This window comes from Neocloeon triangulifer, unplaced genomic scaffold, assembly GCF_031216515.1.
Source record: "Neocloeon triangulifer isolate White Clay Creek 2 clone unplaced genomic scaffold, ASM3121651v1 ptg000001l, whole genome shotgun sequence".
NCBI lineage: Eukaryota > Metazoa > Arthropoda > Insecta > Ephemeroptera > Baetidae > Neocloeon > Neocloeon triangulifer.
The window spans coordinates 10185373-10210021 of record NW_026775544.1 but is presented as its reverse complement, the minus strand read 5'-3'; the positions used below and the strand labels follow the sequence as shown (position 1 = coordinate 10210021).

At 35.7% G+C, this 24649-nt stretch overlaps 1 protein-coding gene and 1 long non-coding RNA gene across 2 annotated transcripts in view; both read left to right on the top strand.

Annotated features, from left to right (window-relative positions):
* Positions 1 to 4367: 4367 nt before the first annotated feature.
* On the top strand, positions 4368 to 5385 carry LOC132198612 (uncharacterized). Its single transcript, XR_009441998.1, has 3 exons — positions 4368 to 4473; positions 4536 to 4714; positions 5035 to 5385. It is a non-coding gene; the product is annotated as an uncharacterized LOC132198612 (long non-coding RNA).
* Positions 5386 to 6326: 941 nt separating this feature from the next.
* Positions 6327 to 24649, top strand: part of LOC132192921 (head-specific guanylate cyclase) — a 52537-nt gene continuing 34214 nt past the window's right edge. Inside the window, exon 1 of the mRNA XM_059613157.1 lies at positions 6327 to 6529. Within this exon, the coding sequence (XP_059469140.1) occupies positions 6383 to 6529 (147 nt within the window). The 5' untranslated portion in view covers positions 6327 to 6382. The remainder of the gene's footprint in view (positions 6530 to 24649) is intronic.

The following is a 24649-nucleotide window of genomic DNA, read 5'->3' as shown; positions in this document are numbered from 1 at the left end:
CCTTTCTATATGAAGAAGAAGACTCGACATATAAACGCAAAGTAACCATAAATGGTCATATTTGGTCTTGTGTCTACAACATGATGGGGTTACTGATGAACCTGTGTAACCAGCGCGAAGCATGGGCCGAAGAAGCCCAGCTTTTGTATGAGGCGTTGCTTGAGCACTGCAAGACACGTTTTTCCAATGAAGACCCAGCAGACCTGATTTACCTTGAAAAGTATATGAATACACTGCACCTACAAGAGTTGGACTACACACCTCGTTCAGACTGTTCGATGGACGTAAACAGAGCTTTCATGGAGATGAAACTTTTTTTCCTTAATCGTTTAGTTGATTCTATGTAAATTTTAAGCAATTTAAAAGTTTACTTTCTATGAGATTTGTATCTCGTTCAGACTGCACAATGGATATGTAAATAGAGCTTTCATGGAAATGAAGATTATATGCCTGATTTATATAGGTAATTCTATGTAGGATTGCTTAATTTGTGTATGATTCAATTTGTTTGATTCAACATCAATTAAATAGTGCCTAAGACATTGATGGTAACATAAAATACTATAAAATAATCATTGATATTGCACAAACTGTATGCTCCATTGAATATTCAATAAATGAAAAGTTGTTTAAAACGTAAAAATAACGCTTTTTAAATTGAATAATCATACCATTTAGCAATAAGGCCAATTTTTTTTTTTTTTTTGGCAGAGAAATTCAATACTTTTTATTTTTAGTAACGTAAGTCTTGAATTGCAGTTATCAATACCAAGGAGGCATTAGTGAATAAGTTGGTGCTCAACGTTCTTTGCGTTCTTTGCTTTTGTGGAGCTCTATTTTGATGACACAGTCAAGCTCGCCGTAAACCAGAGACTCTTCATGATCTTGATATTGGTCAGGGCACGTTTGCTCCAGTTCAGGGTGACATTTTGAATTTTCGCATTTCACCGTGTTCTCCGAGTGAAGGATTTTGGACCGATATTGACGAAAAATTCTTCAGCATGCTTAAGGTTCCCGCTCATAAAAGACCAAAGACTCGGCTCATCTTCATAGTATTTTACGTTGTGGGCTTGTCACTCTCGTCATGGGTGTAATGAAGGTGAAAAAATATTTGTTGGAAAACCAGTTTTATTACATGGGCCAAATTTTTCGCTCTCAATAATTACCAATTCTCTTTATTGACCTTTTTTGCATAAGCTTTATACTGTAAATGTATAATTTAGCTTATATCAAAATTAAATAAATTTGAACGGGAAATTGCGCAACTAACAAATGTTATTGGTTTCTCTTTTTCCCGTGCTTATAAAAATGAATTTTTTGTTCTCTTTTCGTGTAAAAAATATATATTTTCTTTTAGAAAATAAAAACAAAAATCAACAATTTACATAAGAATAACATTTAAAAAAGAAAAAAATATTTCCAAAAAGGCAAGAAATATTTTATAAATATTTCGTAAATGCTTTTAAAAAATGTGGAGAAAAATTTCATTAGTTTTTATTTCAAAAAATGCGTTACTTATTTTGTTTAAGGAGAAAATAAGAAATTTATGCGACCATGCGATAGTTATTAAATAGAGTTTTGAAACTGTCCGCTGCAACCCATTGAATGTGACACATTTGTGCAAAAATTGATAAAAACTTTGAAAAATCTACCTTCAAATGAAAATTAATTATCCGATTGATTTAATGACGAAAGTGAATCGAAGACTGAATCAAATCGATGATATGTTTTTAAGCCTGGAAGTCAATACAGCGTATGAGGTCTTTTCGATATCGTAGGTTTTAGCAAAACGTTTTCCACTGGTGGTACCGTTTTGTGCAACAATTTTTTTTTTTTTTAAATGAATTGTTTTCAACAATGGAAGCTTACATGAATGTATAAATCATGTATTTGTAACAGTGTGGACAAATAAACAACAATAATACTCTCAAGAATTAAAACTCGTTTGAAAATGATTAAACTTTTCAGAAGAAAATTAAATCGCTACTCGCGCTTTCGATCAAGTTGCCAAATTCAGGCATTTGCAGTCGTCCAAATCAGATTGAGACGCACCGAGGAAGCAGAATTTGTGTGTAAAAATATTTATAATTTTGTATAAACATTGATTTGCAGCGTTTTTCATGCGTAAAATACTTCAAAACTCATTTTAATCATGAATTTTTAAATATTATATCAATAAAATATTTTAGTTTCGTTCATTAAATCTGTGTGTTGCTCTTAAAAATTAACTGGCGTAATTTAATATTGTGTATTGACTTGATTTAATTAAGATGTTGTGTTTTACATATTGTATCTGAATGGAGAATAAATAAATAAATAAAGTTGAAATAATGCATTAGCTCTATTAAAAAGTGTCAAAAACAACGGCAGGACGTTTTCCCCCGATAATAGGCAGGTTAAAGCGACCGGTAAAGCGAGCGCACTCTATCCCCATGCCTTGCTGGAAAAATAACAGAAACACGCCGCACAGCAGAACGCCCGATTATAGAAAAAACTCCATACTATCACTCCGCGCGCACCTCACCCAGATTTCAACCCCGCACAAGAAAATTTCACTGTAATTGTAATCGTAATTTTTCTCAAATATTCTTAATCAAAACAAAATATTTCTCATTTAATGTTATATGACCAGTTTTTTTAATTGATTTATTTTATCAATCCTATTTTGTAGTTAAATTCCTAAAATCTGCATCAGCACCAAATTCAATACAATGTTATTGAATCTCGCTTGAACAATTTTATTTTGTATTTTTAGTAGTCCGCTCGTGATTTAACCCGGCGCCCCCACACAGCCCGCCGAGACACGCCACGGCCATCCCCATCAGGTGGCGGTGATTCACGTTTTACACATCTTGTGAAATGTTCTCGAAGGTTCCAGATTTGGCGCGCCGCGGGATAAAACACCTATCAATTCTTTTGGACGAGGCGTATTTGCTCTGAAAATAAATTTCACTAAATTTGTAATTTTCTCAAATACTACCAAAACCAGACCAAAAGAAAATAAATTTTTTTCCCCACATAATTTTATAAATCCGGCGTATAACAAATTTTTTTTAAATCATTTGCTCCATTATACATTTCTTAAATCACAATACTTTATTCTTTTTAATTATTATTGTCCTGAAATTTATTTGAATCAATTTTTTCTAATTTCTTAATTAACCAAAATTAAATATTGTATAGACATAATATCTCTCAAAAATATCTCCCTTGAAAATTTAATTCTGTTGCACACATAATTCAAATGTTAACTCGTTATGTCGTTTAGGAGTCGTGCCGGGTTCGCTCCTGATTACACACGGCCGCCGAGATCGCTCTCCACCGAAAATCTTCTCTCCGTCGCTCGCAAACTCAGGTGAAATCATCCCAAAGCGACAACAGAGATCGCCCGCCGAGCCGTGCCCGCGGCAAGAAACGCGTATTCTCTCCCGCAACGAAATCAGCCGCCGAGCAGCCCCGCGCGCCGTCGACTGTAAATAGGCAGACGACACTCTTCGGCAACCAAGTCGACCGCCGCCTGCCGAACGCCCGCCCGTGCGTTTTTCTTACCAAGTGAAAATCCCCGTGACCAGAAACGCGTAAATATATTTTTGTATAGGCTGGCAACTAAAGTCGGCCGCCGAACGCACACCGTCTGCCGAACGTCAGCCCTATATCCGCGCCAGGTAAAAATCGCCGTGGTCAGTCAGTCGCGCTCCAACCCTTTCGACAACACTCCAAATAATTAGGCTCCGCCCCGCGCGGCCGGCCGGCCGCATCCCTCTCCAAAAGTGTCGTGATCAGAAACCGGTAGTGAGTACCCTACTTACTTCCTTACATACTACTGTGTACATTTCTCCTAAAAAATAAAAGATGCAACAATGACAATTTGATGGAATTTAAACTGCTTTGCATTGTATTTCATTAGATGTAACCTACAAAAGTTCAAATTAATACTTTCAAAATTGCAAGCACAAACCCAATTCCACATTACTTCCGGGCTGCGCTTGCATTTGAATTTCAAATTCCCAATTTCCCATCCACCCTTCACATACGCTCTGTGATGCTGCACCGCGCGCATAATACTTTGATGTATTGCTGGTTAAATCTGTCAGTGCTCAGCGGACTCAGCATTAAAATGTTGGCCTCCCACACACGCCAGAGAGGCAAATATTATTGTGCAGCCTCTGCGAAACAGACTCTGCGACTTTGGCACCGGGTCGCTCTCTCGCTTCCTCCCTGCTTTCGACCGGCATATACGATTTCATAAATATACATGCGTTGCAATCTGGCAGGCCGACTCAAAACAGCTAGGCCGGGTGTCGCAAAATCAGGGCCGCCTTTGTGCGAGACGGGCGACGGCAAAAAGCGATTTGAAAGAAACAGAATGAAAGACTCGCGCCGGGTGACAACGGCAGATAAAGAGAATTGTCCAAACGCCTAGCTACAGAGATTCGACGTTTTCCTGCTCATTGAACTCTTACTTAGTTAAGTGTGTGTTTTAAATTGACAAGGCTTTCATTAAAAATGTTAATTTTCAATTTTATCAATTATAGCTTATAGCGAGAACATGACCTCTGATCTGCAGTAATAAAATATTTCATGGAACTTCTAAAAAAAGGAAATAATTTCAAAACAAACTTGTGTTGAATCTGTTTTTCTCCGGACTATTTTTATTGTTTTGAAATTTTCACCAGGCGTTTTTATCCAGAGGTCACCATGTGAAGACAAAACAGTGAATATCTTGGCCTTAGCCCATCAGTACCCACAAAATAAAATCCATAATATTGATCTACTAATATTTATTGCCTTTTGATCTATATCATACAACCTTTAATTCAGTGGTGAAAATATATATTGGAAAATAATTTCTTTTAAGCCTCCAAGTCAGTCAAATTTAGTTCAAAATCCACATTCTAAGTTATTTGTAATTGATTTTCACAATAATCTAATCAATTAATAATTATTTATTATTATTTTCTGCTTAGTTATATAAAAACCAGGGAATTTAAATTGAGTGCGATTTAATTTTTATTTTAATATTTTATTTTTCAGAATGCACCTTTTTAACCAAACACGATACGCCCTGATTGTGACGCCACCCTTGCATTAGTGACCATTGCTAATGGTACGTTGCAATCAATCGGTATTGAGAGCATCCTCTCTACATGCACCAGTTAATCAGCCATAGGACGGCAGCGCAAATAATAATGCGGAATTATTCGTGATTGCGACGCGACTAATTTAATAAGCGCGATGCCACCGTTGTGACGGAATGCGAGCAAATAATGTAAATTGGCCAACAGAAACTCGGCGGCATTCTCACCGCCAAGTGTAATTATACGTGTCCGCCGTGCTGCATACGTTATTTACCCCAACAACAATTATTACAGGCAAAGCGTTTTTCCTGAGCGTCGTGTAAATTCACGTTTTTGCACAATGTACATTTTGACTTTAAAAAATTAATCTCTATAAGGAATAATTTTGTAATTTATATTCCAACATAATGTAGTAGCAGATTGATTTTACAACTAATTGTATCTAGGGGATATTCTATTCCGTAGTCGTCCCAGGATAACATTGCTTTAAACATGGTTATCCTGGGAGGACTACTTAATAGTAATAGACTATACCTCATCATGAACAGATCATGCAATTTTAAGAATTTTGTATTTCAATTGATTTAATTTGATCCTTTCAAATAATATATATTTCATCAATCACCAAAATAATAATTTGTTCATATCAATTCAATGTGGATCGTAGGACTTTGATTTGTTTTAAATCAGTTAATCACCCATAATAATATTATTATAGACTTTAAAGTAAATAATATTATTAAATTATTAAATAAAATATTTTAAAATTTTAAACATAAATTAAAAAATAGAATTGTATAAAACAATTTTGATTTTAAAATAATAAAATTTAAAATAATTTGGTTGTTTAAATAAACATAAAAAAAATGTAATAAAAAATTAATACATATACTTATGTTTTTTTTTGCAATAATATTAAGCATAAAAATGAAAATTTTAGTTACAATTAAAAATATTAAATTATTATTTTAGGCAAACAAAGAAGTGTCAAAATCTGCACCACCTAGGATTATAATCAGCCAGCCGTTTTCATTAAACTACGGTTGGTGGAGCTCGACGGGTGGCACGCGAAAATATCCCAAACAGCTTTTCTCATCCCTTTGTTTGTCCAGCGGTGGCTCGGTCGGGTCGTAATAAAGCCACACGGCCCACGTTGGCTCGTTCGGGGACAAAGCGCGGCGGAGGCGCAAGTAGTGCGCCTGCCTGGGCGCCTCGCGGCCGCAAACACTCTCAGTGCTCGTGCGGGCGTGGGCTCGAAGGCATCCCGACAGACCGACCCGTTGCTGCACCATGGCCTCCTAAGCATGGCGTGTCCCTTCAGCCGAAACAACTCGGGCGCCCAGATCATCGCGCGGCCCGCCAGCGTCGACGCCGAACCGCCGCACAACGCCGCCACCGCCCTCAACCTCAGGCATCTCAGCGAGGCCATCGGAATCCTAACCTCGCCCTCGGTCAGTACAAACTTTTCGCTCTCATTTTAGCTGCACAACAAACCTATCTTTTGACACAAACCATAAAAAATTACGCGATTTTTCGATCATTGAAATTTCAATTTTTTTGCCACATTTTTTGGTTTGAAAATAATTACAAGTTTAATTTTGAAGACTACTTCATATTTTGACAGCCGAGATAGTGAATTTGGAGCTTTGCTTAATTAAGGAATTTTAAATACATAGGAATTCGCAGCAATTTCAATGTGGGAAAGTAAAATACAAAATTGAATTTGTTTGGGAAATTTGAGAATTTATGCATCATTGATTGATTAATTGATTAATTGGATCAATATTTGAAGAATAATAAAAATTAAAAGCAAGAAAAAATACTCTGTGTTGCGCTGTTGCGTAACAGTTAATGGTTTTAATTTTCCGACTATGAAATTAATAATAGCCCAATTGGTGTTAATTTTTTCATAATCATTGTCATATGGTTTGGTATAATAATGATAATCCAGTATTTGTGAGTTAAAATACCGGTTTTATACTGAGCCCTTTTACTCGTTTTAACTCAATATTGGAAAAATATAGCTGAAAATGCTTGACTTTCACTGTTTATGATTAAAATGTGCATTGCAGGGCTTCTCTTCAATTGTGCAATTATTGATTAAAATTAGAGTAATCCTTGCCTAAATTTATCAAATTTGAATAACAATTTGGAGGATTAATAGCGTTGTAATTTTTATGATAGCTTATTGTTTTATAAACAATAGAGACATCATTCATTTGCTCTCAATTATAATTGAAATTTTTACAACTTGAATGATATGATTGATTGTACTAAAAAGATTATTTTAATTTAATCAATTGAAATGTGACAAAACCCATAAATGAAACTTAAACTTTTTCAATGGTTATTTAAAAAAATATAAATAAAATTTATTGAAAATAATCAAAGTAATCAGACGAAACCAAGAGGAAGAAAAATTAAAATACGTGTAATACTTTTCCTTGTAATCATTAATTAATCATTTTGCATAATTATAATTGATATTTGTGAGACCAAAAAATAGGCTCCACTGCATTTCCTAATTACTTTTTGATTTTAAAAGGTATTAAAAAAATACTTGGAATCACAAGCATTTCAATAAATTTCCATGGTGCTATTACTATTTGCTAATAAAAAGGATTTAAATTATTGACTTTCACTTTCAAAGTGAGCACGGATGGGAGCCGTACATTTAATTTGTTGGTCTTCCTCTTCGCTAATAGAGGCCGAAAGGCAGGAAAAGTCTCGTTTTTGAGTTGAGAACATAAAAGGGAACGCCCTATTCCGCTGCAATTACAGTCGAGCTCTTCTTTTCACGAATTCAATCTCTACGGCGGCAGCAGGTGAGGTGACGAGGGTCCAATTTTCTCTGGGCGACAAAGGTGTGTGCGGAAAAAGTGGTAAACAGCTGACTGAGAGAGAGGCATCAAGCAATCTATTTGCCTGCCAAAAGAGAGAGAGAAAAGGCGAGATTGCTGCTGCTGGGCCTTTCAACAGTTTGAGCCGCGCGGGGAAACGCGCTGCTGACTGGGTTTGTGTATTCATTTCAAACCCCTCGCTGGCAGACGAGGGAGAGAAAAACGCGGGGGTGGCTGACAGTGCCATTTTTTCTTCGCACCTGCTGAAAGACGTTGCGACGGATGATTTTTTATTCTCTGCTTACGCAAGCATCGGACTGTGCAGATCGTTAGCACGCTCTGACAATGAAAGATATTTCGCAACTTTTTCCGAGGAAAATTTTCAGTAGATTTTTTCTGGGAAAACATATTTTCCGATTTAATTATTCAAGATCTTTCAAATTTACGTGTTTACGTGGAAATTTTGTTAAAAAAAAGTTAGTTGAAAAACTAAACACATTTTCAATGACTTTTTTTCAGTTTTTATCCTAACCATCTCACAAATCATAAATCATAAATAGTTTGTAGCATTTGTCAAATAAATATAATTTTGTTCCTGAATTCATTATGAAAAATCAATTAAAAACAAGAAAACTTTTTTCCATAATATTACATTTGATCCATTTGATTATATTTAACGCTTTTTAATGTAAATATTTTCCACATTAATATAAAAAATATATCGTTTTGCAAAAAAAAGGTCTCCGAAATCCGAATGCATTAATGAGAGTCATTTTTTGCATAAAATGTATGATAAACCTAATAGCTAATAAGGAAATGAGGCTTTAAAGACTTTTGGAGGAAAGAAAATTGATATTGAGCAGATGAAAAGTTAAACAAAAACGCGGATCTCATTAAAAGATAAATTAATTTCAGTAAATTACATGCTCTGGCCGTGGCTAGCGGATTTGTTAAACGGCCTTTTTCATGACCATTCGTTTTAATCTGCACAACCCTAATAGCTGCTGTAGTTGCGCAGAAAGTCGTGATTCCATTAGGGATTACCTCAGCACGTGTCTGCAGCTCGGCAGCCGACTCGGCTTGCCAGCTCATGCAAAATTTAAACATGCACGTCTTTGTTCGTCCCGACGAGTCTGGATAAAGATCGGGGGCCAGAAACTACCCGCGCTTTTTTTCCGCAGACGCACAAAGAAAAGAGCACTCTGCAGTAGTTTTTTCTCGACAACCTGCAATAAAAACAAGAACAACTCGTCCTTGTGGAAGAATTTCCGCAGAGTTTCATGAGACTGCTTTTTCATCCCGCGTCAAACTTTTTAAAGAGCAAACTCTTTGCGAGGACCTTGAGCCAATTAGCAAACTTTATGCCCAATTAATTTACTAAGTCAAATACGTGATTACTTAAAACCAAAGCTACATTTCTGTTTGCTTCATTAATGGAAAATGCATCTCATCAACTTGGAATTAGCAAATGTGGCAACATCAGCAGTCGATGCTGTAAATTAATTTCGCGCTGCAACAGTTGCGAAACAACATTAAATTAAGCCGGCGTGACAACTTTAACAATCGGCACAAGCAACTCCATTCAAAACTTAATGCATGAATTGAATTGCCTGCTCGTGCAGGTAGAAACAGCCAGCAAAGTTTGCGCTTCATTCTGCGGTTATTGGAAATGCAGACTGCTCTTACTTACCAAGTTCTGACACAAGGAATGAATGCGCGGTTCGCTACTCAAGTTGATTGCCAGCAATCCTGCGGCGCCTTTGACTCTTTTTTATAGAGTAATGCGCCTCTCTAGTGGACTTCTTATTGGAAGAGTAACAGCAGTTCTATATATTTAGTGCCTCGTAAGGCTTCGTTTTTGTGTTCGATGACAATGAAAATCGATCTTGACAAAAAAAAATAGTGGATGACTCACAAGAATAATAATAAAGCCATCATTTCACAGAAAATAGTAGGTCAAATGTTAATGAGGCTGTATCAGGACGATGGGCGGAATTTTTATAAAATCAATAATAAATTGACAATTGTCATGAAACTTAAATTAACTGATTAAATCAAGTTGTTATTGATTTAATTATTGAGAAACCCGTGAAGAATTTTGTTCAAAAACGCGAATATAATTTTTTATTTAATTAATTCGTGCCCGGTTTGCATTCAAATCAACGTATCCTTCCATAATTTGCACAAAAATCCAGATATGTTGTTTCTCAATACCCTCTGCTCAGTTAAGGAGTTTTTTTAAGAGCTTGCTTTATTTTAAATTAGCAGGTTGTATTAAAATACTAAACGCTGCAACGTTCAGTAAGCTCTCAACAGATTTAATTTTTTTATAATGTAAAATCAAAACTGGCAAGTGCAAAGAAATATTTGTAAAACTTTAATAAGCATTTTTCTTTGTGGAGCTTTTGAAATTGGATGGAAACGAAGTGAAAAATTCAACTCCCATGGAAAAGTGACATAATGCTCTTAACTTTTTGGGCTGCTTATCTCTATAGTTGTGCGACACAAAATATACATCACTTCAAAAGACAGGTATATGTCTCGTTAAATCTGGCAAACGCCCAGCACCAAGCAAGCAACTCGTTTTCGGACGCACAATAGCGGCGGCAGATAACAAACCCAATTTTCCGGCGCGCTCACGAAGCCAGCCAACTGAGCCAACCAACCGCTCTGCAAACACGCGGAATATGGCAGGCACAGAGTGTAACAATAAGTGGGTGCATGTGCGATACATGTACGGATGGAAACGTGCACTGCCAAGGCTAGCAGACAGCTCAAAAGCGATTCCATCCCTCTATGTGGTGCAAACGAGGGTTGCATAACATTCGCAGGCTCTTTCAAACCCATCCGATGCCAAAATTCAGTTTTTGAACTGATTCTTTTTTGCATCTAGATGCAAGTTGGTTTATAATAGAAATATCAAAATTAAAAAAATTGTTTCCCAACAATTTATTTATAAGTATTTGCCGTCTTCCTTAACTAAAATCGATCATCTAATTGAAAGCATATTTTATTAGTTCGCAATTATTTTAAAATTTGTTTTTATTTGCGAGTTAAATTCTATTTTTGCGTCTATATTATGTTCTTAACCTCGAAAATTACTCAAAGTGAATAATTGCAACAGAATGAAGGACGCCTGGTGAATTAAATAATTAGAATTTGTAATAGTGCAATTTGTTTTTAAATTAATTTATGCTTTTTAATTCCATAATTGAATTTATTCAATAATCAGCATTCAGCTAGAAGATTGTCATACTACAGATTATCTATTTAATGTGCACGTATGTGCAACAACAACTAGATTATATTAATAATTATTTGCTTTTTTTGAGAGTTTTTGTTTGAAAATTAAAAAAAAGAAAATTTAATTAATATCAATGTATTATAACTAAAAAAAAATTAAAATACAACGTTTAATAAATGTTATTGTTATAAAGTACTTTTAAAACAATCAGTTTAAAAATAGTTGATTTTATTTTTGAAACACTCACTTTAAAAAGTATCTATAGTTTTTGTGAAGCATTAACTTTTTTTAACATAATTATCGCCATTTATATGATTGAGATCTATTGTTACATAAAATGTAAATAGCCTTAAGAGTTTTTAAATTTTGTTTTCACGTGGCTTGCATTTTTTTTGCACCATTACATGTTCCTGACCGAGGTAGTCATTCGAAATGTCACAGCGACGGAAAACATGACGCCTAGTGAATGAGGAGTCGCATTAGCGTAATGCAATGGCCATTTCTCTCCGACCCGCGGCGCTCTCGCCTGCTGCAGTGCAGTGCAGATTTAATTATCCTCGCTTGTCGCCTCGGCTGCGGGTCAATTCGAGAATGCTAATGTTGCCAGGAGAGTGTTACACACGCCAGCCTCCGACGACAATCCTGCTTGCAATGCAAACTTAAAACAAGGACAATGTGTTTTTTTATTTGCACCCGTCTTCGTCACCAGTGTTGACGAAACAATTTTATTCAGAATGTAAAAAAATAGCTCTTCTTTTAACTAGTGCTCAATAATGTGCAAAGATAAACGTCGTGTAAAAAAAATATTTAGAGTAATGAGAAACATTTTTGTTTTAAATTATTATCCGATAGTTTCCAATAACAGAAATTAGAAAGCAGTCAAAAATTGAAAATATAAAATTTTTCTATACGTTAATTATTGATAAAAATGAGAAGTGTGGAATTAAATTTAATTGTTTTAAAAATTATATAAATACAATTTATTTTTTAAATCTAGATTTGTTTATGTCTATTTGAAAAAAAAAATGAAATTAGGTCTCTATATTTAAATTATTTTACTACATTTTGACAGGTTTTAGATTTTTTTAACATAGAATCAACAGCAATCTAAAAAGCTGACAGAGTTAAGAACAATGCCTAAACAAAGTGTCATTTGTGATTGTAACTACAATATAGAAAAACTCTAAAGTAATCTCATTGTTGTTTTTTAATTTGTTGGTATCGGCCGTTACAACTTGTCTTTGTGGAAATTCTTGAGTAGCAAAATGCTTCTTAATTACCTGAGGTCGGTTCTCTTTTTAATTTTCGGCAACCCCGAAGTGGACGAGCTGAAGAAGGCCTACGCAGACCTGGAAGTCATCAAGTTGCGGTGTGAAAACGAGATTAGGAAACTCAAGAACGCCCTGGACGCGCTGCATTCGCGTCTGAAAGAAACTGAGCAGCTCTACCAGCAGAGTTTTGTCGAAAACAAGCAATTGGCCGACAGGGTTGAAGACTTGGAAGATCAGCTCCAAGATTTGAAACAAACCCACACGGCCACCCTGGACAAGGTGACCAAGGAGATAAAAAACCTCACCAAGCGTCTCATCGAAAAGGACGACGAGCTGAAGAAGCTGCGCAGGGAGAAGGACGCTCTGCAGGCCGTCCAAAAGGCCGCGGAGAACTTAATGATGGCTGACGTCGTCGCCACCTCCCATGCCCTCATGGCCACGGTCGAGTCCAAGGGCGACACTCCGGAGGAAAGCCACACCAGGAGTGCCGACTAATTTGCACCCATCACCGAAAATGAAATTAGTCTAGTTTGATACAAAATCAAACAATTAATTCACTTGACAAATTGCTACATAAAGTGATGAACCCCTGAATAAATGATTTTCAAACGCCGAACAAGACTTTAAAGATGTAAAATTTACCTGGATTTGTTTCATCATCGTTTAATAAAAAAATTGTATTTTTAAAAATTGCAGGTAGTGAAGATTTTTGTTATTATATATTTTGTTGGAAATAAGAAATAACGTGCAATTTTTTTAAGGATTTTGAGGATTAATTTATGATCTTTAACATTCCTGACTGTACATTTTAAGTTGGTTTTTTTTTAAACTTTGATCTGTCACGCGTTTGAGGAAAATTTCTTAATGGACTAATTGTGAGTAAGTATTATTATTACAACTGATGCTCAACATATAGAGGAACCTTGAAGATAATGTTTATTCACGATTTCAGTTTGCAGCGTCACTTTTTTATTATTCAAACAACTATTTATAACATTGATCCTGAAGAATTTGATAATTGAAGTGTTGTAAATGTACAATGTACCTTTATTAAACATTGAATCAAATTCAATATTGAATTTGAGGGATATATCTCGTAAATTTCCACACTTTGAAGCGATGAAGCTTTCGTCATCGAGTTTAACGCAACGTAACAGGCGTCAGTGACACACGCGCCGCCGTAATTAATGGAAAAAATCGCCCACACACTGAGCGCGGCCCGATAATCAAAATTTAATTTCGCTCCCACCCGAGCGAAAATAAATAGCGCCGCGGTCATCTGGTGCCGCGCACAAATTCCATTTGGCAACGTGCGATCTCTGCTGCTTTTTATGTATTTTACTCGCATTTACCGGCTCCTGGCGCATTTAAATTTGATTACGCGACCGCCGCGTTTTTATTATTTCCCTTTCGCTTTGTTCTCAACGTTGTGGCCCAGCCGAGCTGTTAATTAAGAGCGCGACTAAAAATGGCCGCATCGATCCCTTCAACTTGGTATAATTTTCTAGCGGCTAAAGCTCGGCACTTTTTGCCCAACAATAATTGGCATCACCTCCCTCCTGTGTGAGTTGGAAGAATTGCCAATTTGGGATGAGCTGCAATGAAATGGTCAAGAATGTTTGGTCAAACTTTTGAATTCTGATTTGAACATATTAGCGTTGGGGGAAAATGGTTCAGTTATAAAAGTTGCACACATAATATAATTATAATTATGCTGTTTTTTTCTCTAAAAATGGAGATCATCATTTAATTTAATTTACTTTATAAACAATATTTGCCAAAATGTGGTATTATATTTTTAGATTTCTTTTTAGCAAAGTTTAGACGAATTTTAATTTTTTTAATAAAGGAATAGGACTTTTTTTTTAAATTATTTTCATCAGTAGTTTTACATAATAAAATAACATAATAAAAATAAAAAAACTGTTCTCTTCAGTGTATAGAAAATTTTCCAGGAGTAAAAATATCATTTTAAAATAATTATTTACTTAATTAAATACCTAATGTCAACAAATACAATTTCTACCGATACAAAATATCACTGTCGCTAAAATTCCAGGAATTTAATCAATTTTATCAAAAAATTTCTTCTAATTATTTAAATCTTAAATCTGAGACGTTGTAAAAATTAAATAATTATAAAGATTGATGTTGGAGATAAGAATTTTGCATGTTCTGAAAGTCAATTAATTATTCACTTGTCTTTTTGCTGGACATAAGTACAAGTACAATTAATTAATTTTTTTATTAGGCATATCCCATTAATTAAATTTAATCCATATAATCAGCTTAAATTTGTTAAATTTAAGACCACCGCTTCAAACCTCATTGCGTTTCCTTTTAAAATGTAGCTTCAAAATCAATATATTGCGTGATTTTAATAAGCATACTCTCAAGTTACAAGCGAGAGAGACAAGTGCGGCATCAACCCTTCCTTTGGGAAGGACGCAATTTATGTATATATACTCCACAAAAAGGACTTTGGTTGCTCTTGTGTGAGCGACGGTGTGGCACAAAACGTTGCGCTGGTTTTTGTGTGTGGGTGTCCAGCAGGAGCTGCTTGGTTTGAGTGCCTTTGCCGCGCCACTTCATTTGCCAAGTGACTCTGGCAAAATAATGAAATTCCTGCCGGACGGACCTGCAGACAAAAGTTGCAAAGGCGATCGATTGGCCGCAGCTTTTTCGCCCCGGCCACGTGCAAAAGCTTTTCTATGAAATTGAAATTCGCCATTATTAGAGCCCGATCGGCAGGTAGGCCATCGCAAAAACAAAAGTGCGGGTCGATTTTTCATTTCAGCGCCGGCAAATAACGGCGGAGGATAAAGGACGATCAAGACGCTGCAGCTCGCCCCACAATTGCGACCTATGCAGGGGTTAATCCGTGAACAATGGTTATTTGCTCTGCGGTTTGCTGCAGCGTCATCGTTGCGGCAACTCAATGGCTTTTTTATGCTAACAGAGCAATAAAAAAAATAGTTTATCCTCTAGTTGTTGATCCATTTGAGTTGCCATTTGTTAATTTTGTTTTCATTGATGACTATTTTGACTCAGGATAAATAATTATAGGGGCCAATTCACAACCACCCAATTTTTAAAAATGAATCTATTACCAACTAAATCAAAAAGTGATCTGGTTGCAAATATTTAGCAGCTTTTATAACCGTTAGTAATTTATAAATAAAAATTTTAGAATATGATAAATTATTGATGAAATTTTATTTAAAGGATGATAATCAAGCAAACTTATTCGTTTGTGTTTTTCATGTAATATGATTACTATTTTTGGAATTCTTTTTTGCAGTCTTCCTAGAAAATAATTTAAATATAATCAATGTAAAATTACAAAAAGGATAAAATAAATGATCACAGAGTTACGATTACTCAAATATAACTTTTCTGCCTCTAAAGTTTTAAATTTTACCTGCTTGCAGCAAAATCTGTGTTTCACGAAGAGCGCAAAAAATCCAGTGGTTTTAATAACGTCAAGCAAATCACTTCTTGAGAAGGCTTCTTGCGAGGCAACCTGCTTGACAGGGAAAACACACAGGTTGCGTAACGTGACAGGCTGTTCGCTAGAGGATCAAAATGCGCCAGTCCTCTCTCGCATGACGTTATTTACTGGCTTTGTTTGGAAACGAGAGCGTTTTTTTTCTCTTGCAAGGCACTAAATGAAGAGCTTGTTTGCTCTGAAACAAATTATTCGTCGCATTTGAAGCTCTCTGCTCTAATGAATGCTTTCTTTATACACTTGATTCTTTTTCTTTTCTTCTGATGCAGAGAGAAGGAAAAAGTTTTTTGACCGGCTTCCTTTTCAAAAGGATGAATTTTCTCCCCCAGTTGACAGGTGAATTTGCGAGGCCAAATCACAATATGCGCAAGAACGTGTCTTTCGGAGCATGAAAAAAAAAACTCGATGTGTCCCCGATTCAAAGGAAAAGATAACGAGAAGAGATAGCGACGGGAAAATAATAACGCCAGAACGGTTCCCTCTCGGCGCAGAAATTTGTTTACCGCAGCTCCTCGAAGTGGGCTTGAATTTAACGCTTAAATATTCCTCCATTCTCGTGGCCACAAAGTTTCCTCCACACGTGATCCGATTTCCAACGCTTCAATTTTCCTCCAGCCAAATTTTGAGTAAATCTCTCCCTCCTTGAAAAAAGTACATTTTATTAATTTCCCAGTGGAATCACACTGAAAAGTGCTGTAAAATGAAAGCCAAATGTTTGAACTGGCAAATTTCGGTCATAATATTATTTCTGACGCTCATCAAATATAAGCAATGCAAAGCAAAGCAAATCAAAGCGATGTAGACGAAAACAAATTAAATCAAACAAACGAAATCAAACATTTAGACTGTTTGCAAAAAGCAAACCAAAGCGAATCGAAGACATTCAAAAATTTTCATTTGAAATTCCTATATCATAATTCTGGCTTAATTAACGGCAACCTACGAAATAGTAAGACCAATTTAAACAAACTTCATAAAAATAAACTTTTTCATAAATTTTTAAATCGGTACTGAGCCTAAAAAATTAAACTAAATTGACAAAAATCAGCCTAAAACCCACTTCAAAAGCTTATTTTTCTAAAAAAAATTCCCTAGTCATTTTTTGTTTCTCGTTCTGCGGTATTTCTAAGAAGCTGATCTTGAGTGCTCCTCCTCGAGAGGACGGAAATTAAATTTGCTCCGTTGGTGCAGGCAAAAGGCTCAAGCAGATTCCAAATGAGGAACAACAACTCTGTGTAGCGGAATATTGCTGTCTGGAGAAAATATTCAGCCGAGAGACTGACCCTCGACTCATCTCTGGAGAGCACTCTCAAGAGTTTACAACCTCGTCGGGCGTGTAGCTCGCCTGATACATATTCCACTCCTTCCCAATAAGCCGCCCACGAACAATCGATATCACTGCTTGTAAAAAGGAGCTGCTTAGCGCTGTCTGACTTATCGTTACTTTCGCGGCGGCAGTTGATAAATATGACTCAGAGACGGCCCAGCTCGCGCCAAGTAAAAGCTCCATTTATCAATTTCACTTCCACCGGGAGTAAAAAAACATTACATCAGCGGAACAAATGTCAAAGAACCAACCATTCCTTTTTCCCTTTGACCCGATTGATCCACTTTTTTCTCCGTCAGATAATTTATTTACGGGGTAGTGACGCTGACAAACATCAGAGTCCGTCTACGCGAATTTTCGTAATTCCAATATTTTCGTCACAGGAACCAATGAGTTGTACAAACATTTTCCTCCTCCACCCTCTACCTACCTAGCAGACCAAATCTCACCTTTTCTCTTTACAAATACAAGGAAAACAAACATCTCGTATGGCAATTGACGCGTGTGGGTTGTTTTTCCGAGCCTCCTCTCTGCACTCTGCTTTGATTTCCCGCTGACGAGTCGCAATTTGAATTCCCGTCCGGCTTTTAATTTATTTTCGCTACCCTCGGTGCTTTTAGTATTATGAATAATCATCAAAAGGCGCTTTTTACAACCCACATGTGTGCCACCGGGCTAATTTTTACATACCAAGCGCGGGGGTCTCGCGCATATAAATTAGCCCTGCGACGCAAAAGACCGGCCCGGGGCGACGCAACGAAATAAATTGCCTTGGAATTAATTCGCACCACTTGGGGTGCAGCGTTTGGTCCCTCAAGGCCCCACGTACGCGGTCTGTCTCATCTCATTTCGCTCACACACACAACAGCCGTCTCGTGGTTTAAGGAGCAAATAATCTCATCGCCATTCATAGCCCCGCACGAAACAAGACCCACGTACGAAAAATCGCACCCGCCGCCGCATATCATCAAATAGACTCTCTGTTTGTTGGCGACGCAGCGAATTCCCATTTTGCCCACGAACATGCTTCTGATGTGGTTTTCCTGCTTCCACGTTCCACTTTGTGTGCCAAATTTTGTTTCAGAGAATCTCTCTATTTTGAACTCTGTGTGAAATTAATTCACAACTAAGAGAAATTTTTGATGCTCATTTAAAAAGAAAAGTCGATTCTCGACTGGCGGAAAAGTCTTTTTATTCCGTTTAAAAAAAATTAGAAATAACGACGGGTCTTGCCTAATCGTGCGTTTCCTATTAAAATTTATCTGGGAATAAATTGTGAACATCATTTTTTTAGAGCTTTCATAGTTTTTCGCTCCTTCTAGTAGTTGATTAACTTTATATTATTTATTTTATGGGTGATTTTTTCAATCAATTGAAGATTTTCCATTATTTCATTGGTAATCATATTAAGTGGAAATACCCTGGAGAAATAAATGTATGTTAAAAGTATTAAACTCTGTAACAATAATAACATTTTGAAAATTAAGAGATAGATATTTAATTCAAATACATTAAAAATAACCAACAAACTAATTCAATGTTCGGTAATTTTTAACATGAAATAGATATTTGTTTGAATATAACATTGACATTTGAGGATATGATTATTAAAACAGATGGACAGCAATATTTTGATTAACTCTAAACAAGTCATCAAATTTTATAATCATTAATAATTAAAGGGCTACTTATCTTCTTTTTATAATGATAAAAATAAAATCTGAGATTCTGAAAGCTGCGCCCTTATTCCCCATCTTTAAGTAATAACATTGGGAGTTCCAAATTTTACTCAATCCAGGGCCCTGTGCAGTAACTTTATTCATTATATTATGTGTCAACCGCAACACAAAGTATTCCACAAACGAGATTTCAATTCGGCGAGAGTGACGTGCTGCTGTGAGAAGCCGTCACGAAAACGTTTTCTCTCTTTCTGTTGGCGGCAAACAAACGGCTCGATTTCTCAGCAAATCGCTCGATTTCAACCGACGACGGCATGAATTTCGCCAAACGAGATTGCCGGGCATGAAATATTTATCAGATAAATAAACACCATCAGTCAATCCACGCCTGTGCAGCGAGGCAGAGGCGCTGGCGAAAAAAAATGTGCTGCGTCGCCGGTCCACATTTCGCTCGAAAGAATTACGTTTGCACCAATCTTTTTCCCCGTCTTCAGTGGAACGGCAAAAAGCCGCTCGTCAAATGAGAGATTCATATGAATGGCGTTTTTCTTCTTATCGATAAAAAGAAATAATACTTCTCCACGCTGAATGGGAATTTCAATCTTGAAAAGGAACATTATGCTGATTGAATTCTCAACCAATTTACAAACAGGCATTTTTGTTCTTGCGATAAACAACTCGTGGGTGGCAAAAACAACATCGCAATTTGCTTAATAAATATATCGCTTTACGTGTTTCAATTTGCTAATGGAAAAATATCCTTCATATATGGAATGACAAAACATTGATATTATTGAATATTGATTTCAGGCAGAAAATGTGAACTTAAGGTTTGAAAATGATGCTGACAAAGACAGTCTATTATGGGATTCAAAGACACAAACTACGCTGATTTCATCAGATTACCTGAAAATATAGTGATGGATTTTAAAGTTTTAAACAGATTTTTTTTTATAGAAAGTAAATTTAAATTAAAACAAACTTTATCTGCAGAATTTTTGAAAAATATTGATACAATAATTAATTTAAATTATGTTGCATACAAATCGTTGGTTACAAAAATAAAAAGGTTTGAGGAAATATGTCTCTTTTGTAAAGACTATTTTATGTAATTCTTACAATATATTCAGTGAGATAATTATATTTTATACCGTAAAAATGGGAAAATATTTATTCATGGTGTTAATTAATTCACATTTTCCAAAATTTTCCAAGCCTGATTCATTCCAACATTTTTCTTTTTTAACAATTTCTGCCGAGCACAAAGTTTTGGATGGTGCTTTCATCTACTTTAGCATTTTTTCCCTCGTCAGGCCGACTGATTATCCGAGCATCGACCGGCCCACTCATCCGAGGTGAGAGCATTATTTTCCATCTCTCTGGGGCGCGATTTCTGCAAAGCCGACTGAGGACTCTTTTGATGGACTGCGAGCGTGCGCGGATAAGGTTTCGAGCAGGCTCCCCATATTCGTGTCTATTGACTGGAGCCAGACGGACTTCTTGCTGGAGTAATCTGCGCTGCGGAAAGAGGCAAAAATGCTGCTTTTTGTCAGCGGCCTCCCCCGCTTTCATGTCCTAGCTGACTATTTGCAACGCATTTGTGGTCATTCAAGAAGGAAGTCTCTTGCAAAAAGGGATAAAGATAGTTTTTCTTGCGCCACGATCCTTTTTTCTTCCTCTCTTTGGTTCAAAGGAAAGCGAAAAAGAAACGCACCAAGTCTCGGGGAAGGAACACGCCTTGCAACGGATCCATTCAAAGTCCTGTTATTGCGCCGCTTCATCCCTAAGAAATAAATATTTCCACTCTTTGCTACGGGCTTTTTTGTATGCTTCGAACTTCTCTTACAAAATTGCTTATTTCATGGAGGGGTTTGGAAACTTTTCCCTTGTAAATTTAAATTATTTGTCAGGATTTTGAGACAACGAATTTTAAACTTTCACACATTTCAAATTTTTCCACTTGGAATTATTAAAAAAAAAAATATATTTTGCCAATGAAAACATTTATGTAACTCTAGATAATGTTTTTAAAATAACAATATATTTACCATCTTTTAAATGAATTCTTAAAAAGCGGACAGCAGTTTTGATTTATTTTGGGGTATCCCAAACGCTTTGCATTATTTTTCAGCGGGATGCATACATTTTAAGGTGGAATTCATCAAAACGTGTTGTCATTCTTAACAAATACACCAAATTCATGCTGATAAATTTGATTGAAATCAGCCATTCTTAAAAAAAATATCTTTCAGATTTCCAAAGTAAAAATTAATGCAACTCAATATTGAAGGTGAAATTAAAATTTGTATCGCCTTGAAAGGACACATGAACTTTTATTGAAGCAAAGTGCTTTGACGGTTCCTTCATTTGGCAGCGGCCTTTTCTTTCTTTTTGTTTACCCAAGACTTTCTGCTGGCTCGGTGCTGATGGATTTATTATTAAATCGAGTTAAGAAATTCCGCGTGGGCCCCTGCTGGGCAAATATTTGAGGAAGCTGCGTGATATTGGAGCCCGTTATTAAATTATGAGTTGGAAATTCTCACGCGACGGAAAGACGCGGCGAAAATGTTATGCAAACAGTTTTGCCCGCTTCCGCACGTAGACACGCTGCGCCGCCGAACAATGCCTTCCAATTATCTCACTCCTGTTTTGCCGATTTGCTCACGTGTGCGAGCCGGAAAGCCGTAGGCTTTGAATGGAACGGCACCCAGGATTTTTTTATAAATAGAGATTACGCTGCAAAGCAATTCGAGCGAGAGAGATAATGCCAGTTGTTCATTGCAAGAAATACTAGATTCGTGGAGAGAGAAATTTCTTCAACCGATGAAATACCAAGTACCTGTTGTCTTCTGATATTTTTCCAAAGTTTTTATTTATTTTACAAAAAGGCATCTTTAATTAAAATTTGATTGGCAAAAATGCACATTATAAAAGTTATCATTTTCCCTCAAATCAATGTTTAGGTTCAACTGCAAAAAGAAATGAACACTTCCATATATATTAAATTTTTAATGTCAAAATAGTTCATTAAATTTGATTATTAAAATACAATAAAGCCATTCTTAATAATTAAAATACTTCATAAATTTATACCGTTTTGTAATATTCCATATTAACTTAAAATTTATTGCCGTCAATTTTATACAAAAGGGTCCATTATATTAGATAATTGCAATTATAACTATCCTGATACTATTAATTACTAAAACAATTGGAAATTTAGTGAAAAATAGTGTATCTTTAGTAGCTATTCTTTTAGTATAGTTTATATTTTCTATTAAATAATTATGCAATTATTGCTTGAATTAAATCGACCTTCATCATACAGGTAGAGGGGGATGCATAGCCCTGAAATACATGTTCACGTTAGCCTTGTATAGACAATCTTGCCCTCTCAATGTCGTATATATTTATTAAGAAATTAATTTGTTGACGATATTTGATTAATAATATGCTAATTTTTCTTTAAAAGCTAATTATTGGTAAAAAAGATTTACTTAAATTAAAATAAAAATACACTAACAAATCAACAATAAAGTTATACTTTGTAAACAATGCTAAATAGCTTTTTGACATTACATCAAAGATTTTCAGTAATTATTGTTATTTTTTTAAGCGTAGTTCTTGATATATGTATATATATATTTTTTTTATTTTGAACTGTTTTGAACAATCAATATTTCTTTTAAAGTAATTAATTTATCATTTTATCGACGTTCATGAAAATATGCAACAAATATGCGAACGAATGGTATAATTTGCGTTAGCAATGTCAACAGGCGTCATTTATTTGCTAAACGAAGAATTGTAAACAGCTTTCGACAGTCGCTGGAGGCATCAGAGCCGTCAGTTCCGCGAAACGGGTTTTTTCGCCTGCAAAACAAAAATATGAAAGAGTATGTTCGGTGTGCCTGCTGGTTTAATAAACTTTTCACCAGACGTCTGTCTGTTTTATGCAAACATGCACGTTCCACTGAGCATCTCTACATTGCGCAATTACGATTGCTGCGATTTCTTTAGAAATGACTGAACTCGCTCCAAGGCAAAACACGCATCTGCGCCGCGGGTTTTTATGATCGCTGAATGAGTTACACCCCGGTTGAAAAGAGCTCTGAAAAATCTCTGGTTCGCCGTCGGAAGCAGTGAAATGGCGCCTCAATTAATCGGCCAGCCGCTGACCGTGACTAATCAACGCATCCCCCGGGTGAAATTCACTCGGCCGCCATCAATTGATCTGCACCGGAATAGCTGCCTCGTTGGTGCATGTAATTAATGCTTCCATTGTTTGCCTTCGGTAATTTGCACCAGACTTGTTTATAGATGGGCAGGATACGTTTGATTTTTCACTAACCGTGTTAATCGATTTTTAGGTTTGTTAGCAGCAAAAATCTTGCAAATTTATTCACCACACTAATGTCATAAGTATTAATATAGTTACGGATTGTATAGATTGTCAATAGAAAAGTTTAATTTTATTATTAATTCTTTTATACTATTGTTTACTTCAAAATACAAGTCACATTTCACTTTTTTATATACACAAAATTATTATAAGCAACTTTTGTGTTCCTTTTATTTTGTATGCATTAATCGTTTCCACGTAGTGATTAAATACATTTTCCTTCACATTGTATTTATTATTATGAAGGTGTATGAAAGAAGCTGTTACTAAATTGAAGTTTAATTTTTCAAACTGCGTTGTAAAAATATTCAGAAATTACACTTCCATCATGAAAAATAAGCTCATTAATTTCTCCAAAATTACACTTTGAAAATTAAATATTTATATGCTTTTAATAATAATAATAATAAATAATAAAAAAAACCCGATCCTGAACACTTACAATTTTAATCTGTATACATACTGAAATTGAATAATTATTGCATTTATTTTCTTTTTAAATATGTTTTTCGAGTAAAGTCAATATTAATGCTAGTGATTTGATAAATTTTTTATATCTATTTTAATCTATTTGATAATATTTAAAGAACAATATTAAGTATCTCGGGAGACAGGATTATTATATTGCAGTGCCAGTTATCAATAATTAAGCCATGAAAATGGCATGATTTTACAAATTAAAATTAAAATTCTTTACCTTCATACATATAAAATAGGATTTTATTTGAATGTATGTATGATGTACCTGGGCAGTAATTGCCTTCTGATACAGTCAAATAAAGACACTTTGCAACTATATAAAATATGGCGAAAAGAAATAAAATTTTCTTAAAAAAATTAATCCTAGAGTGAGCTCAACCTTAATTATAGGTGTGGTGAGACATGAACCATTATTGTAAATGACTGACGGTTAATCTTAAGAAATTATTGAATCTTTTCTTGTTTGCGACCTATTGGAATGGCGCACTCGGTAACAACTTCATTTCCAGGCAAATGGACATAATGTGCTGACACGCCAATCGGCAGCGGCACAATTGATGACTTGGGAAAGCGTTGGGTGTCTGCGGCAAAATTAATGTCCCGGCCGTCGTCGCGTTTCGACTTGCCTAGGTTGTGACTTTTCCGCTTTAAACCCTTTAAGTTGTCGGCACACATCGCAAGTGGGTCACGTGTCGGCGCCACGACCACAACACTGTCACACAAAACTCAGAGGCTCATCCGCCCCGCCGAGATAATTAAGCGAGCGCCAATTTTGCAATCTTGGCTAATTCGGTTACAAACACGTATGAGCAACCGGATC